The 15,441-nt window shown below is 41.1% G+C and overlaps 1 protein-coding gene across 5 annotated transcripts in view; it reads right to left on the reverse strand.

The window, feature by feature from the left end:
• The window catches only part of auts2a (activator of transcription and developmental regulator AUTS2 a), a 353,398-nt gene that overhangs the window by 323,631 nt on the left and 14,326 nt on the right, over positions 1 to 15,441 (reverse strand). Inside the window, exon 1 of one of the 5 annotated variants that reach the window (XM_037749591.1) lies at positions 5,439 to 5,680. The exons of the other annotated variants lie outside the window; for them this stretch is intronic. Coding sequence (XP_037605519.1) covers positions 5,439 to 5,555 — 117 coding nt within the window. The 5' untranslated portion in view covers positions 5,556 to 5,680. Of the gene's footprint in view, positions 1 to 5,438; positions 5,681 to 15,441 lie in introns of those variants that run through there. 5 annotated transcript variants of the gene reach the window in all.

Below are 15,441 nucleotides of genomic sequence, written 5' to 3' on the forward strand. Positions count from 1 at the left end.
CTGCAGCTTTGCTGGATTTGACATTCACACAGCATCAACTAGGAGTGTGTACATACATATGGAGATGTACAATATGCAGACAAATTTGCAAGCAGCCACAGAGACACCGACAGACACAAACTCTATGCAAAAAAGTAAAAAAATAAAAGTTAAGTTGATATCAGTGTCTAGAGATGGCTCACAGTGTATCCTGTAAAATGAACGTATGGTTTGAAAAAATGGTTTGTTTCATCTGTTTTAAAAAATCCCTGCAAAGATCCTCTCAGCTCTCCTTTAGAGTGACAAGTCTGCACAGCTCACCCTCTCACGCAAAGCTCTGCTAAGCATAATCATTCAAGGGTTCTCATTCAATATGACTCTTCAAATATGAAATACTCTTCCCATGTCACTCACCACCACTTTGCTCTCTCTGCTTAATGCTACAATGAGCTGAATACAGGGACAGACTGTTGAGGGTTTCAGTTTTAACTGAAATGGCTGTAATACAAAAAAGACATGTTTTCAGGAAATGGTTATTCGTAGCACCATTTCAGACTTTACTGGCCTTCCACAGTGGATATTCACACATGCAATTTTTACCTTGTAACTTAATATTGGTGTAAAATGCTTGGAAAACTGCATATACTATAGAAATACTGGTATCTTAGAACTGCATTAAAGTTTAAGCAGAGGAAACCCTAAAACTGAATCTGGATGAAATTATCAGTGTCATTAAAGGGCAAGTCTTGAAGGTGTTGTACTGATAGTGAACTACAATGAAGTAGTAACAGTTTTTGAGCTTGCAACATTCAATTATGTCCCGCTATCGCTGATGGAGAAAACAATACTCAATAGAAGCAGCTCATAAATGTCAGTTCATCATCTTGTGATCCAGCCATCTGACCTACAAGTGCACAATAAGTTAAAACCTGAGGCCGCTGCAGTGAGTTAACCACCATAATAACATCCCATCCCACATGGGATTTTTCTATTGGGTTTTGTATTATTGCAGAAAATACATCTGCGGCAAACACATTTATGATATTTACACGTTTTGTTCAGCAAGATAATCTCCACAAAAGGACACCACTTTTATTATTTTTGAAGCCTAAATGCAATCGCCAGAAGTAAAAAGCTAACGTTAGGCTATAAACAAACTACACCACGGCCGGTGAGTATACACAACGAGACTGTGTAATGACGTTTAGTAGTCTCATTTAGCCACTTGTTAGCAGCTGCCTTATTTTATGGGTATTTACTGACATACTTTATATCGTAGAACAAAATATCAAAATTTCTTAAGCTTGTGTTAACCACAGACTTTATTTCAGGCATCTAACTAAAAACCCATTGACATCCAGACGAGGGATGAAATGCTAAAATTCATAATTTTAGCACTTCATCCCTCGTCCCCCTTTTTTTCCCTGCATTCCTGTAGCACTCTATTTAGTCTTCTTCTAGGCAGTTACTTTTTGGGCGGTTACAGAACAGCTTCCTGTGCATTATTTACCACTACCCACTGGACTGTAGGACCGACCCTGATTTGCATGTAGCCTCCGGCCAACGGAGACACATATATGAAGTAAAGTGTAAATGTAAAAGTCAAGTGCAAATGGACCATGGCCTCTAATCTACCGATGCAGCTTTGGAGTTGTAATCATCCAGCCTCGACATTGCCACTAATATGCTCTTGTACTGGATCAACACAATCTGCACTAACATTTCCTGTTTTGTAAATTTCAATTACATTGGTCACTGTGTTCAGCTTTAAATTAACTAATTAACTGTGTGCTCTTTGGTTCATAATTGACTGTCGCTTTAAATGAAAACAAGTTTTTGGATCTAACGCTGAATTCCTTGACAGCTAATGAAAATAGTTTAACAGTACCACTCAGTGCTCAACTAATTGCTCAGTGGGGCTTTCAATCTGGCCAACACTCGCACCCAATTACAATCCCCTTCACACACACACACACATTTGTGCACCACCCTCAGTCTCAGTCACTCCAAGTCCTAATCAGCATGCAAATGTACAAACCTTGGTCTCGGCTGACAGCGGGACGAGAGGCTTAAGTTTCAGACAAAGAGGAGGCAGAGGCTGACTCAATGCTTGCTAGTTCATGTAGTGTGATCGTTATCGAGGTGCCAAGCAGACAAAAGGTCTTCAGTCTGAAATCGAGTCTACCTTTTTGCTCCGGAGGTATGTTTTTCTGAGATAAACTTAGAGAGGACAGTTGGTGTCAAAAAGGTATTTTTGTTAAACTGTGTTTTAAAGACATTAGTGCATTACTGGACAGAATGCAGTAAAGAGAGTACAGATCAGGAGTGAGCGGATAATTTACCACACGCACCCACAGCCAGATTTGAACCCACAATATTATGGCTGCTCAGTGTGCACCTAATCCCGCCAAGCCACTGGGATGCTCCAAAAACAACATTGGTTTGAAACTGGTGGTCTTTGTGGCAACAGCAGAACATGTTTTAGCAATTTAAGGATCCATATTAAATCACATTACCTAAATTATGATAATAAAACTAAGCTCTGTTTTGGAGGGATACGTTACACTTTTTAAGCCTTTTAGAGGTGAAACTATTTGCCTTTCTAGATTGGGTTTCCCCTACAGTATACTAAAGAGAACCTTGCTGAGTGTTTTCCCTTGTTGGTTCCAGTCCTAACAACAGCTCCAAGAAGATCATTACACATCACTGGTTTTGGCTTACAGAAGGCAGGGAAAGAGAATAATGACACAGTCATTATGGTCATATATACCCACTTGAGGCTTTGCCAGATTGTTTTCTTAACACTTTCAACAATTCCACCAGCACTTTCGTGCACTCACAAACCAAAAGTATGATGTGGTCCCAGCAAAATGCTCGAGAGGGAAAGAAAACCTTGCTCAACAACTACTCGAGTCAAGTCTGGACTTCTGTGGGTCAGTTATAAAACTCCAATATAATGCTTCAAATCATCACGCGCCCGCTACTCAGCCTCAGGACAGGCACGGTTGACTTTCACTGCTGTATTACCCCCCCTCTACTGTAGCCACAGCTCTGAACCTGAACTTCCTCCCATCGCACAGACTTATTCCCAACACCGAAACTGCAGAATGGTGACTTGAGGCTAATTTGGTAACTAAGCCTTTTGTTTACTTTAGGTAATTCATCCAATGATGTAGTTCATGTTGCCTCGGAGTATGCTGGAGCAGAGTGTACTCCGCATCTAAAAAAGCACACTAAAAACGCTCGGAGGCTGTGAGAGACTTTAAATTGACTCACTTTTGGCCCATTTTTTCCCTACTGTGGGAACTATGAATCATCAGCCACCTACCTCTGTGGAGCTATGGAGTGTGAAAAAGTCAAACTGTACCAAGTAATATGTTGTTTTATTAAGCTCTATATTTATGAATCACAGCACAAGTGCATGTGCTTGCTAGAAGGTTTTTTTGATTAATTACTGCCACATTTACATGATGTCCCTTGATACTAGTGTTTGGTGAAAGGACAAATATTAGTTACATGCTGTATCTGTGATCTTTTTGTGGCCCATTTCATTCCCTAAATAAGAGCCTTTGGCCCTGTTCAGACCTGGCATCAACATGTGTTTTGGGTGAGGACAGCTCTAACGTACAGGTGTGAATGCACCCGAGACGCTTTGAGATCCGATCGCTCAGACCACATTCGGAGGTCTGAAGCTCTGTACTCCGCTGTTGCCTGACAAAGGCGGCGGTGCCAGTGGCACGGATGTGTTTTTGGGACCCGCATGGGGGCCGCCGGTAGACAATAACCTTATATTTTGATGTTAATAAAAAGTAAAAAAGCTGTCCACTTGTGATCAGATCACCCAAGACAGATGCTAATGCCAGGTCTAAAACAGGCCTTTGCCTTTCTGTCTCATAAGCTTTCAAGACGTCAAACATGACACAACTCATTAAACTTAAAAAGCACAATTCGTGCACCATCAGTAGTTTCAATAGAATTAGCACTATGGGTCTTCGTAACTGAAAGCCTGTGACTTGTCTTACAAAGTATAAAACAACTCAACTCAAGCACTCTTCTGTGGCTTGTCCACAGTCTCAGAAATGCAACTAAGATGTATGTAACGGGGTTCATATCTTAACAAGGACAGGTCGAGAAAAGAAATGGTAAGTACCCTTGATTAAGTGACAAAGACATGAGTTGAAGTCAAAACACTTTCTATATCTTGCTGTGCTTTGGTTATTAAGAGTACAATTGAGGTTAAAATTAAGCACATATGTACTGTTATAAATACATTTTCATACCTAAACTGTTTACTTAGCATGCAATAAACTATGTGAGCATTTGCAGTCTGTGTGAGTGTGAGTAGGTGGATGTGTTTTTCTTTCCACATTACATGAACACATTTGGAGACATGTCCCGCGGAGCTATATCTCACTGGACCACTCTGAAGCCAGCTATTTAACCAAACTGTTGGCTGGCAATCAGCAGCAAACTGTTAATCACTTCTAATGAACAGAATGGCAAATGGAACTGTAATAACAATTGGATGCAAATGCAATAATTAAGATCATTATCTTGTCGGATGGTACTATCTGCCAGTCTTATGGCAAAAACACAACTGTTAATACTTCATTAGATGCTATAAAATAGCAATTCTTGTAAAAATATAAACACCCAATTAATCCTGATAATGAGTACTGAGTTCTTTCAAATTCATTTTCATGAGCACATTTTATCATACTGTCCCCTTGATGCTTCTCATCAGATAGAAAACTGAGCTATCTACCGAATCTGTGGAAGAAATTAAGTCCAGGATTTGTTTTTTAAATTGACTAAAATGAAAGCATGAAACGGATCACTTGTGCAACTTTAAAGAAGTGCAGAGTTTTCAGGTTATAAAAGTTGTCTTGGAAGCAAAAGAAAAATTATGAAAATCCTACAATTTGCATCAGCAAATCTAGTCAGATTTCCATTCATGATGGCGAATAGGTAGCAGTTTCCATTTCACAAACCTCCATCAAGTTGAATATCTATCAATGCTCGCCTGAGGTTAAAACCACACCAGGAAACAGAGATGTTCAATAATGTATTAGCAGCGGCAGGCGTTTTCTAATCAGTAATGGAACTAATAGAGCAGAGAAGAGCTGAATGGAGATAGCCACGCTGGGCTGGGTGTGTGTGCCTTTAGATTCCTTCTTACCCAGTGTTTAGAAATTACATTTAGATAATATTCTGGGTCAGCACGGTTATTCCCTGCTGTGAGGCCACAGTGCAAATGCATATAACCGTGGTTCTGAACACAAGAGTGCAGCTTAAGCGTGCTACAGTTTACTGGTTTGTCCAGGAGAAAGGGTGCACTGCAGTTACAGCCAGCCAATCACAGGGATTCCTGATACAGAGCCATTGTTTTGCTTTGACTTGCTCATAATTGGACAGAAGGCCTTTCCCATTTCCCAGTTTGTACAGCCTTGGTTCCTTACCTCGCCTCCTCTCCTGTCCTGTCCTCGCGCCTTAGTCCCACCCACGGGAGATGCGAGAAGACTGGGTGAGGACAGAAGAGTTGATGCAACAGGCAACAACTTTAACAAATGAGACATCCTTGCCTCGGAGCCGTCATTTTAAAGCGACGTCAATTAAATAGGACATGTGGCACTGCTGCATCAGCTGTCCATCGTTTTGTTATAGCCTACCGTGGCATTTTATGATCTCTGTCAGATGAGCAGAACAGTGTTCATGACAACTTACAGGCTATATTTACTATTACTAATTCAATTCATAACATGGCAATAGTCCTGCCATGGTTTGAGGTTATTCCAGCTGTGTGTCACGCCTCTTATACGTTGCGGGTGTCGAAAACCCTTCCGCAGAGGATACACCGGTGTATCCTCACTTATAGCTTCTCCGGCAAGCCTCCTCGCTCCACGAGATGCATTTTAGGAATTGGGATGTCCTTCAAGATGGAGCGTTGAGATCGTGTTTTGGGTCACAAGTCGGAGGAGCGAGGAGACGAGGAGGCACAAAATCGGGAAATGAGAAACAGCCAGAGTGTCTGGTGCCAGCAAGGAATAAGTCTGAGAACAGTCCAAAGATTGTACAGTATATATCAAGGAATCCAAATGTTATTTTGAAAAGTAATCTAGAAGGACTAATATTGGCCAAATAGCCTGTATTGGTTTGCCTAACCTTTGAAAGAGTGAGAGGAGGGAGCGGGGGGGTGGAGACCAATATCATTATGTATTATGCTCCGTCTGCACAGGGGCAATCAATGCTTCATTTCACAGGAGTCCCTCTGGGGGGGGAGGAAGAGAGATGGCTGAGTGGCAGCGAGATAGACAGCCACAAAGATAGACAGCACGAGTCTCCAGTGCCGAGCTGAAGCCTGAGCCCTGTGGGAGAGTTGGGATGACGACGGCCCCGCAGACACTGAGGAACTGTTGACAAGCGGGAGCCCCCCACCACCACCAACCCTCCTGTTCCCAGTACTGCGGTTACAAGAGCGTTTGTGCAGCACTGAGAACAGGGCCACCGCAGAGAGAAGCACTCCACTGTGACACTGTATTCTAATGTACAGGCCGCGGGAGACGTGATGAGCAACGGTGCATTTATGCCGACACTGTACTCTATATGTGCTCCACTGTGAATTTTTCACAGGCTGCAGAGCCAGCAGTAAATCACTTTCACTGCACGTGGAGCTGTGCCAGCTGCCTTATCTAATGTCAAGTGCCTCGAGGGCACGGAACCAAACACTTTCCACTCGGCAGGGAACATGGAGTTACAGGGACACAGATTAAGCACATGTTTTTTTTAAAGATGTCAAATATTTAACATAAAGCAAGTCTGCCATAAATGTCAAGTTTGCAGGGAAGCCTACGGTGGAAATATTCATAAATACTGGAGTACTGACATACCGATGTGAATTATGTACAAACATGAGTCAAAGGAAACAGCAGCGAGCCAGACATTTCTAGATTCCACTTGACAAGATTGTGAAGATGTGTACACAATAACTCAAATAATGTTGTACTTGGGTACAGGTAGGTCTGGCTGTCTGGTGAATCCAGTGAGGCTGAGGCATAAAGACAGGCCTGGATTAATAGCTTAAAACAACACTGGAGTTGGAACAACCCAGTGGATTGATCCGTTTAACTGATGCTTTGTCTCCTGTTGAAAGTGGGAAAGACTGGCAGCCAACAAATCACACTAGTGAGTCTGTGTGTTGTTCAGTGGTGGAGGAGCATCAAATCAACCTTGTCTCTGTTCACCGACTGCCTCGAATACCCTTTATACTGAAGAGAAGCTTTTCTGTTAAACAAGGGCACAATCTGAATGACTCATTCAACTCTGTAATTATCACATATTTAAAGGTGATCTCAACTCTCTGGTCCTTGATAAGCACACTTTACCTTTATATGAAAAACCTTTTGAGGAACTCACTGCGTTTAGACTGCAGGGACCAGGGTCTGGATTAAGTTCCAGGGACATTTTACCGGGCCTTTTTACCCCCAAAAAGACCGTTGTTGGGGGGTAATACTTCCTGTAAGTACCGGAACTAATTGGGGTGGAGTTGACCACCGTCGCTGATTGGTGAAACAAATACACAGCACCTCTGCATCAACTGTACTGCTTCATTCATAAACTAGGAAGTCCTCTAGTATCGATTTAGGACCATTTTAGAACGAGGGGAGAACATTTATCTTTGTTTGATAACATCTAAAGTAAAGTTAGGCTCTGCTGTCGGCTTCCCGACTCATTTAAAAAAAAGACAGAGAGAAAACGAGAGAGAGATTGTGCGAGCGAGCTGAGAGGGCGAGCCGTGGAAGAGAGACATAGCGCGGCGGTGCTATGAATGAGAGAAAGAAAAGTCATTTTCTGATTTTTTTTCAAGGCATTAACATTCTAAAGTACAAACAAATAACCATCAAACACTCAACAGATGATTTACTGTGGAGACAGACGTTCTTAGTTTAATTTTCCTCCTCTGAATTTCATTCATTACATCCAACGTGCATCAGTAAATATATGCAGCAGTAAATATCGCCGCAAATGTTTCCAGTGTGTTTTTTAGATGAAACAGGCGGACACACTGAACTGCAGGCTGCAGAGTGTGTCTGTCATGTTGCTTTTTCATACGTCAGAGGACTAATTTGCTTAATCTTTGCAGGTCTTTAGACCACGGTGAAAATGCAGACAGTGGGCTGAAGGAAACTTTTAGTTCCTTAAAAAGTCCTTTGGTGAAAACCCAGCTTTACATGCCCTAAATATCAGTTGTCTTATCGTCATAACATTTTCACAGGTGTATCAGTTTACCATAATTATCATTCTATTGCTATTTTGCTATCAGAATAACTAACCCATGCTGTCTAATCAAGGAAGAAGCTAGATGTGCTGTAAGCTGTGAAATGTCAAAAGTTGTGAATATCATTTCATCACCCAAACAGACAGTAAGCTGCAGTATGTAAAAGACACCACTGGCAGACTGATCTGTGAGAGTCTCCCCACTGTGGATTGTTTTGCTGCCTCACATAACAACAACAGTTACAATATATATATATATATATATATTTCTGTAAGCCAACCTTCAGCAGTGGTACATGCAGAGAGCAGATTGTTTCATTTCTGCTGAAATGGAAGCTGTGCGGGGCAACATTATGCACCTCCAAACTGAAATAGACAAAACAAAAATAGACCAACAAAATGTTGACTTTTGACAATAGTGTGGTCTAAAATGAAACTAGAATTACCGCCTCGCAGTTGTATGCCTCCGCCAACCAGTCAAGTTGCAGTTTTGGCAAGGGAAAACTTGCACAGCCATTTTCAAAGAGGTCCCTTCACCTCTGATCTCAAGATATGTGAATGTAAATGGGTTCTATAGGTACCCACGAGTCTCCCCTTTACAGACATGCCCACTTTATGATAATCACATGCAGTTTGGGGCAAGCATTGTCAAGTCAGCACACTGACACACTGACAGCTGTTGTTGCCTGTTGGGCTGCAGTTTGCCATGTTATGATTTGAGCATATCTTTTATGCTAAATGCAGCCCTAGGAAATGATCATTAGCTGTGGCTCTAATGACTTGTTTGTCAAATAAAAGAGCACATTATTTTATGTGTGTAGGTAAAACTGGCCATGAACCACTTCTATTATGACCATCCTCTTTCTACATACCTTATAATACATAGGAAAATAACTACTAAGAAGGAATCCGCTAATGCCAGTACCAAAGGAATTACAACATTCGGTATGTTTTTTTTTTTTTATAATGCTGGCAGAGTCCTCCTCACACGTCTGAATGAAAGATCGATATGATGGAGAAGACGACTGCCCTCTGACATACAGAGAGGATCAGAGAGCTGAACCAGGAATGATCCTGCAGAGCAGATACTCTAAATGAAGAGGGTGCAGGATAACTGTGCTCTTAAATTCACAGAGGGTGTAAAATCGTGGAAATGAAACAGCGTGAGCCAGACTTCTGGAAATCACTCGCTAGTCATTTCGACTACTGAATCACCACCAGCATTTCAAACCCGATGGATATGACGAAAGAGGCTTAAGCACCGGTAGCACACTCAGTCTCTGTGTAATTGGCAGCCTTGGGTTATTACAGCGTGCGCTACGGGGAAACTGCACAAACAGGAGAAAACACAGCAGACTATTGTGAAAAACATAATACCTTATCATGGGGTCTGCTCGCTGAGTGATAAGGCCTGTGTGGATAGCCTACGGGCTGCTTCCACTCACTGCTTGTACAGTACAGCTGATACCCTATTAGCTGGCAAAACTAAATCCATCCTAAAACCCTGCCTTGCTACAGAGTGTGTGGGTGTGTGTGTATCTGTGTGTGTGTGTGCCAGCCTGTGTGTGTATATACTTCACGCACACCCTGGGATGTGCTAAATCAACAAAGAGACCATGCTGGCATTTACATAAGAGCACCTTTTGTTCCAGTGTAAAGCTCCCATTTACCAAACTCCAGCACACGTTTAATGAAAACACACCACCGGGGAACTGAAGCCATACAGATGGAAGTGCACGCAGGTTCAGGTGAGCAATACACCAGAGCCCTGAAGGGTCATACAGACAGTCCATCAATTGCCCTGCTAGCCTGACCTGCCTCAGCTGTAATGAGAGGTGTCAGGAGACTTACAGTGTGTCCACAGCAGTACAGCAGAAGAAAGACCAAGGGAACTCCCTGCTTAACACACCTAAAATTAAATATTACGCTTTCCTGAAATACTCTCACAGTCTGGGAAATATCACTGAATTGGCTGGCTGCTTTTTCATGTTTACTAATTAGCACCAAGCTTATCTAGTTAAACATTTCCATTTTTTGCCAGTAGCACACTGTTCATAACAATCATGCTAATCCCAGACCATGCTAAAATCTAATTTATTCAGGATTCCACTGCTTCTTTTTGCTGTTTTTTTTTAATTCTATCAATGGGTTTCTCAGTCTTAAGAAATAATGTGATGTTTTCACATAAATAAATGTGCTACTCTCACATGAAAGCTGGATACATTTTGTTTGTCATTATTTCTCATGTTTTATTCTCACACGATTAACAATATTTAATGATCTCAATATTTCTTGTGAGCACAAAGTAATCATTCCTAGACTGTGAGAAAAAAATATGAAATTGTTTTATGATCATTAGAAAACAGGTAATTATAAAATACATCACGATTTAATAATAATATAAAAAAATAATCGTCATGTGATGTCTTCAGAACAAGCTTGTTATGTTGGCCCTACGAAATTAATATCTTGCTCATGTCGTCTCGGGCAGTATGGACTCCCATCACCAAACCACACTGAGTACATCATGACTATGAAACAGGATGTGATACATAATACATATCCAGCTGCAGCAACTGGGATTTACTTGGAAAAATATCAGAGAACTTAAAGATGTTGTCAAAAACACATTTTCCATCTACTACCGACACAAAGAGAGGAAGACTAATGAGTAAACAAAACAGCTGTCAGAGGATCACTTGTAAAGGAACTAATGCACAGAATGCAAATCTGTTCCACTAAACACATCTGTGTTTGTTGTAATGAAATCATAAGCAAAGTCCCCCCTTAGACAAACACTCATCCACCGTGGCTGTTTTCTTAAGATGTGTTGTTTGTGGATGTGATGTTGAGGGATCTGGCTTTCTTTTCTCTTTTCCCTACAGCAGAAGGCACATGAGCCGAATAGCGCTTACTGAAAACAATACAAGCTCGTGTTTTCATTTGGGGTAGAGAGCTCCGGATGCATTCTGCTCTCTGGAGCGTAGCCGTCCCCGCTTCACACACACACACATAATTGTCAGATTTTTTCTCTCTCTCTCACACACCATGATGTACAGTATATTTTTCATCTATCCAACACAGTCTCACTTTCTCATGTTCTCTCACACACAGTACAGATACTGATTGAATCACAGTTATCCACAGTTAGTCCCACAAACCTAAGGATGTACTCCTCAGTGGAACGTCACTGATCGAGTATGGATTATTTAACAATCAATAGTCAACTAATTGTTTATCCATAATAACAGCGTGAATCAAGACTTTAGACTTACTTGTTTTATTTAAGATAATAAACATATGCTACATGATTGGCATGATTTGAGAGCAGTTTCTTTACTGTAACAAACCCTTGTCCAGGTGCTGAAAACAACATAACCGTGGTGCACAAACTAGAATTACCATCTCGTCCAAAATGTCATCACTTCATCATTTTATCCCGTTAGACATTTGTGTGGAATTGTCATAATTAGCATATGAGTTCTTGAGTTATGGCCAAAAAACGTGTTTTGTGATGTCACAGTGACCTTTGACCACCAAATTCTGATCAGTTCATCCTTCCAGTCCAAGAGGACATTAGTGCCAAATTTGAAGAAATTCCCTCAAGGTGTTCCTGAGATATCACGAGAATGGGACGGACGGATGGACGGACAACCTGAGAACACAATGCCTCCGGCCACACCTGTTGCCGGCACAGTAGCATAAAAAGATGGAATATCACTTCAGGAAGTTCACAAGTTTTGTTCTGATGATGTTGGATAGTACTGCTTGTCCTGAATGTTGGCATAGTAGCAGTGCAAGTGGTGCCTAGTTATGGCATTAATAGGTAAATATCAGCAAACTCTGCGTGAGGCACAGAGGTGAAATGTGGACTTAACCACTAGTCAGGTAGATGGATCAGAGATCTTGAGACAAAGTCTGCACTTTATCTGTTAATCCTTTGCTGACATATGGATGCTGACATACATACAGTTAAGTAGAAGGAGACTTTGCACACGTTGTTGTCTTAAGACTTTACATTCAGCTTTATATTAATGACATTGAGACCTGTGTGTTTAGCTCACGTACCTTTTCATTCAAAACTTGTAGCCTATATGTTCAGCAATTTAAAAAATGCTTTGCTTTAATGCTGCCGGAGGTTGAATCTAATCCTTCTGAAATATATATTTTTTTAAAAACCACAGTCTTTGGCAGTAACACAAAAATGTTAATGTATTATTCACCCCTTCATCGTGCATACAGCCTTTATGGATTTGTCCTTAGTGATGACATTAATAGCAACTAACCCATATGCAGAATAACAAGGTGATGAATGACAGGCATGAACCATTAGCTACAAGCATTTTCACACTCACTCACACACCCGACATAGATAGATAGATAGAAGACATGTTATGGAAGCAAAATGGCCCAAAATCTCAAAAGTGACCAGTGCAGGAATCACTCAAATGAACACACTGGGAATGATGGGTGGTGCAGATGTAGGGGTACTTGAGTTTATCTGACAGGACTGTAAGGGTACTGATTTAATAGATGTGAAAGCTAAAACCACAAGGCTATATTAAACAGGTTCTAGCTGGACTATATGCCCTAGACTCCCACTGGGTAAAATATCAAATGCACACTTCCAAAAGCCAAATGTTTCCATCTGCTCCTAAAGTGATCAAACATAAAGCGGATGGCCCAAAACCATTTTCACAGTGGCTGCTGAACGGGGACATAACGTGGCTAACTGAAAAGCTGTATCTAATGGACCCGAGTGACTGTCATCTAAAGCAGTCTCAGTCCACATAAAACCTCCTACTGCGCATCTAGAGCAGTTAGTTCCACAGGCGAAGGCAGGGGGATGACATCACACTGGGACACAGCAACGGAGCCTTTAATTAGTATTTCAATATCATTTGACCTGGAAGAGATGGAACTGCATCCTGCGCTACATAGCCAAGCCTGGGGATAACCAAGGTGCACCGATCAAAGCAAATTGTTGGGTATTAGCTGCTATGATATATGGCAATTTTATAAATATTGCAAAAAAAAAAAAAAAGCATGTGATTGTGGATTAAGGTCTGGCATTCAGGCTAATGTAAACAATTCTTTTAAAAAAAGAACTGAAGCAGAGCAGTTTTTTTGAGCGAAGCTTATCTGAGTGCAGGAATGGGAGCAGATGGAAATGGAAACAGGGGTAGGTTGGCTCGGTTTGAAAGAAGGATCAGAGAAGAGGCGGGGGATCAAAGGTTCAAAGCTGCAGGTAGAGATCTCAACAGGCCTGTGTCCGTAAGTCCACAGGCCCCATGGTGCAAAACACACACACATTCCTAACCACAGCCATTAGTATGCACTGAGCAGTTAAGCATGAAAAGGGTCTCTTCTAAAGTAGAAAAAAAAATCTGTCCAAATGCATTATCATGGGGCCCATTACACACAAAAGAGAGAGTGCGACTCCGGCCACGGCTCTACTTCAGAGATGGCATTTTACAATCGGCCTCCGCAAACATTTATCTTTTTCCCCCCTCGCATCTGTCACCGGATTGTGCCAGAATAAAAACAAAGATGAAATGGAAAAGAAAATGGCCTGGGCTCAGAGAGCTGGCAGACCAGGGAAATGTATTTTTTCTTAACTGAGGCAAGTTAATTACTCCAGGACGAGGATGTGATTTGCCTCTGTGCTAATACTTGGATAAGGACACACAACGATGTCGTTTCAGAGTCGTGTGCTACATTAACAAGTGTCAGGGAGACTTAGGTCTTAAAGAGGTGGAACCATTAATCCAATGTTCTCCAGCCACTCCGGGTGTGCCATTAGCCAAAGATTAGCCGTTAATGTGGACATAAGCTGATGGAAGACTTGTGTGTTCGTTGGTATTGTTTGTCGTTCATAAATCTCTGCAACAACAGCACATAGCCTTTGCAAACACTGTCTGTAAACAAATATATTCCTCCTTTCTGACCGCAGAGAAATCTTCTAATGCACCACAAAACACACATTACCATTTCAACTGTTTTTTTTCCCCAGCTGTCAATGCAGTAACAAGAACCTTTAAGCAATACACAAACTGAACAGAAACTCGTCTCTAAGATGGACAGGGAAACATATTTTCATGTAGCATTCTTGTGCATACTTGACATTTTAATAATTTAATACCAAAATAGCATCCTTCTCGGACATGAGCTGGCTCTGAAATTCAAACAATTCTCACAAAAAAAACACATACTCTAGATTCTGCGCACATCCCACAACTACGAAGTCAACACAGTTCACTGAAGCTACTTACAAAAGCATGGCTAAAATAACTGAGAATATCATCGTGAAATGTGTTCACACAGTTTGGAGGAGAGACTGATCATCCCTCCACCTTGCTCCAACATCCCACAGTCCCATTCCTTTTGCCTGTGTGTCAACTCCTGACATTGATGCTGCTTGTTGCACATTTCCCCTGCTGCCGAGCTATTTGTTTTGCCCGAGTTCATACGAATGCACCGGTGTCAGTTTCTCCCTTTAACAAGTGAGTTGAGGGTGTCAGTGTTGGGCACGTGACTCGATTGCTTGTGAGCTGAACCGCGCATCATGCCATCAATCAAAAGCTGTGCATGTTGCATTTCATATGGGAGTCATGTTGAGATATGATGGAGCTGGGTTACATTTAAGGGGAGACGCCCCAGGCAAAAATCATCAGTTTTTCATGCACTGGTCAATTTTGATATTTTGCCTCCATAACATGTCTTCTTTTATCAGACTAGTGGAAAGAAAACATCCAAAATACACATTTAAGTGATTATTTTACTATACTTTGTCCATCTGTTTCTGTAGATTTCTCCTAAATTCACCCAAAGATAGCATTAGATAATGCCTCATTTGGATAATATTAAACATATTAGAAAACTTGTAATACAAAAAATAATTGTCTTAATGTCAGTAATCAACTGGGGAAGTTTCATGGTGTTATATATTAGTTAATTGTTTTTAGCGTAATAGTTTGAAGAATGTATGGAATTTTACAATCCATATCTTTTCTCAAAATAGTTTTTTTCTCACATGGCAACAATATATTTTTTATGGATGTTGACAGTATTTTCTGATTTATGGAGTAATACAAAGAGATATCCAACATTTCTTTCCAAGATTTCTGTTCTGGAAATGTATGCAAATTAGCACACATTTGTTAAGATAATGCCTCATTTGCATATTTA

Source organism: Sebastes umbrosus, chromosome 17, assembly GCF_015220745.1.
Source record: "Sebastes umbrosus isolate fSebUmb1 chromosome 17, fSebUmb1.pri, whole genome shotgun sequence".
Taxonomy (NCBI): Eukaryota; Metazoa; Chordata; class Actinopteri; order Perciformes; family Sebastidae; genus Sebastes; species Sebastes umbrosus.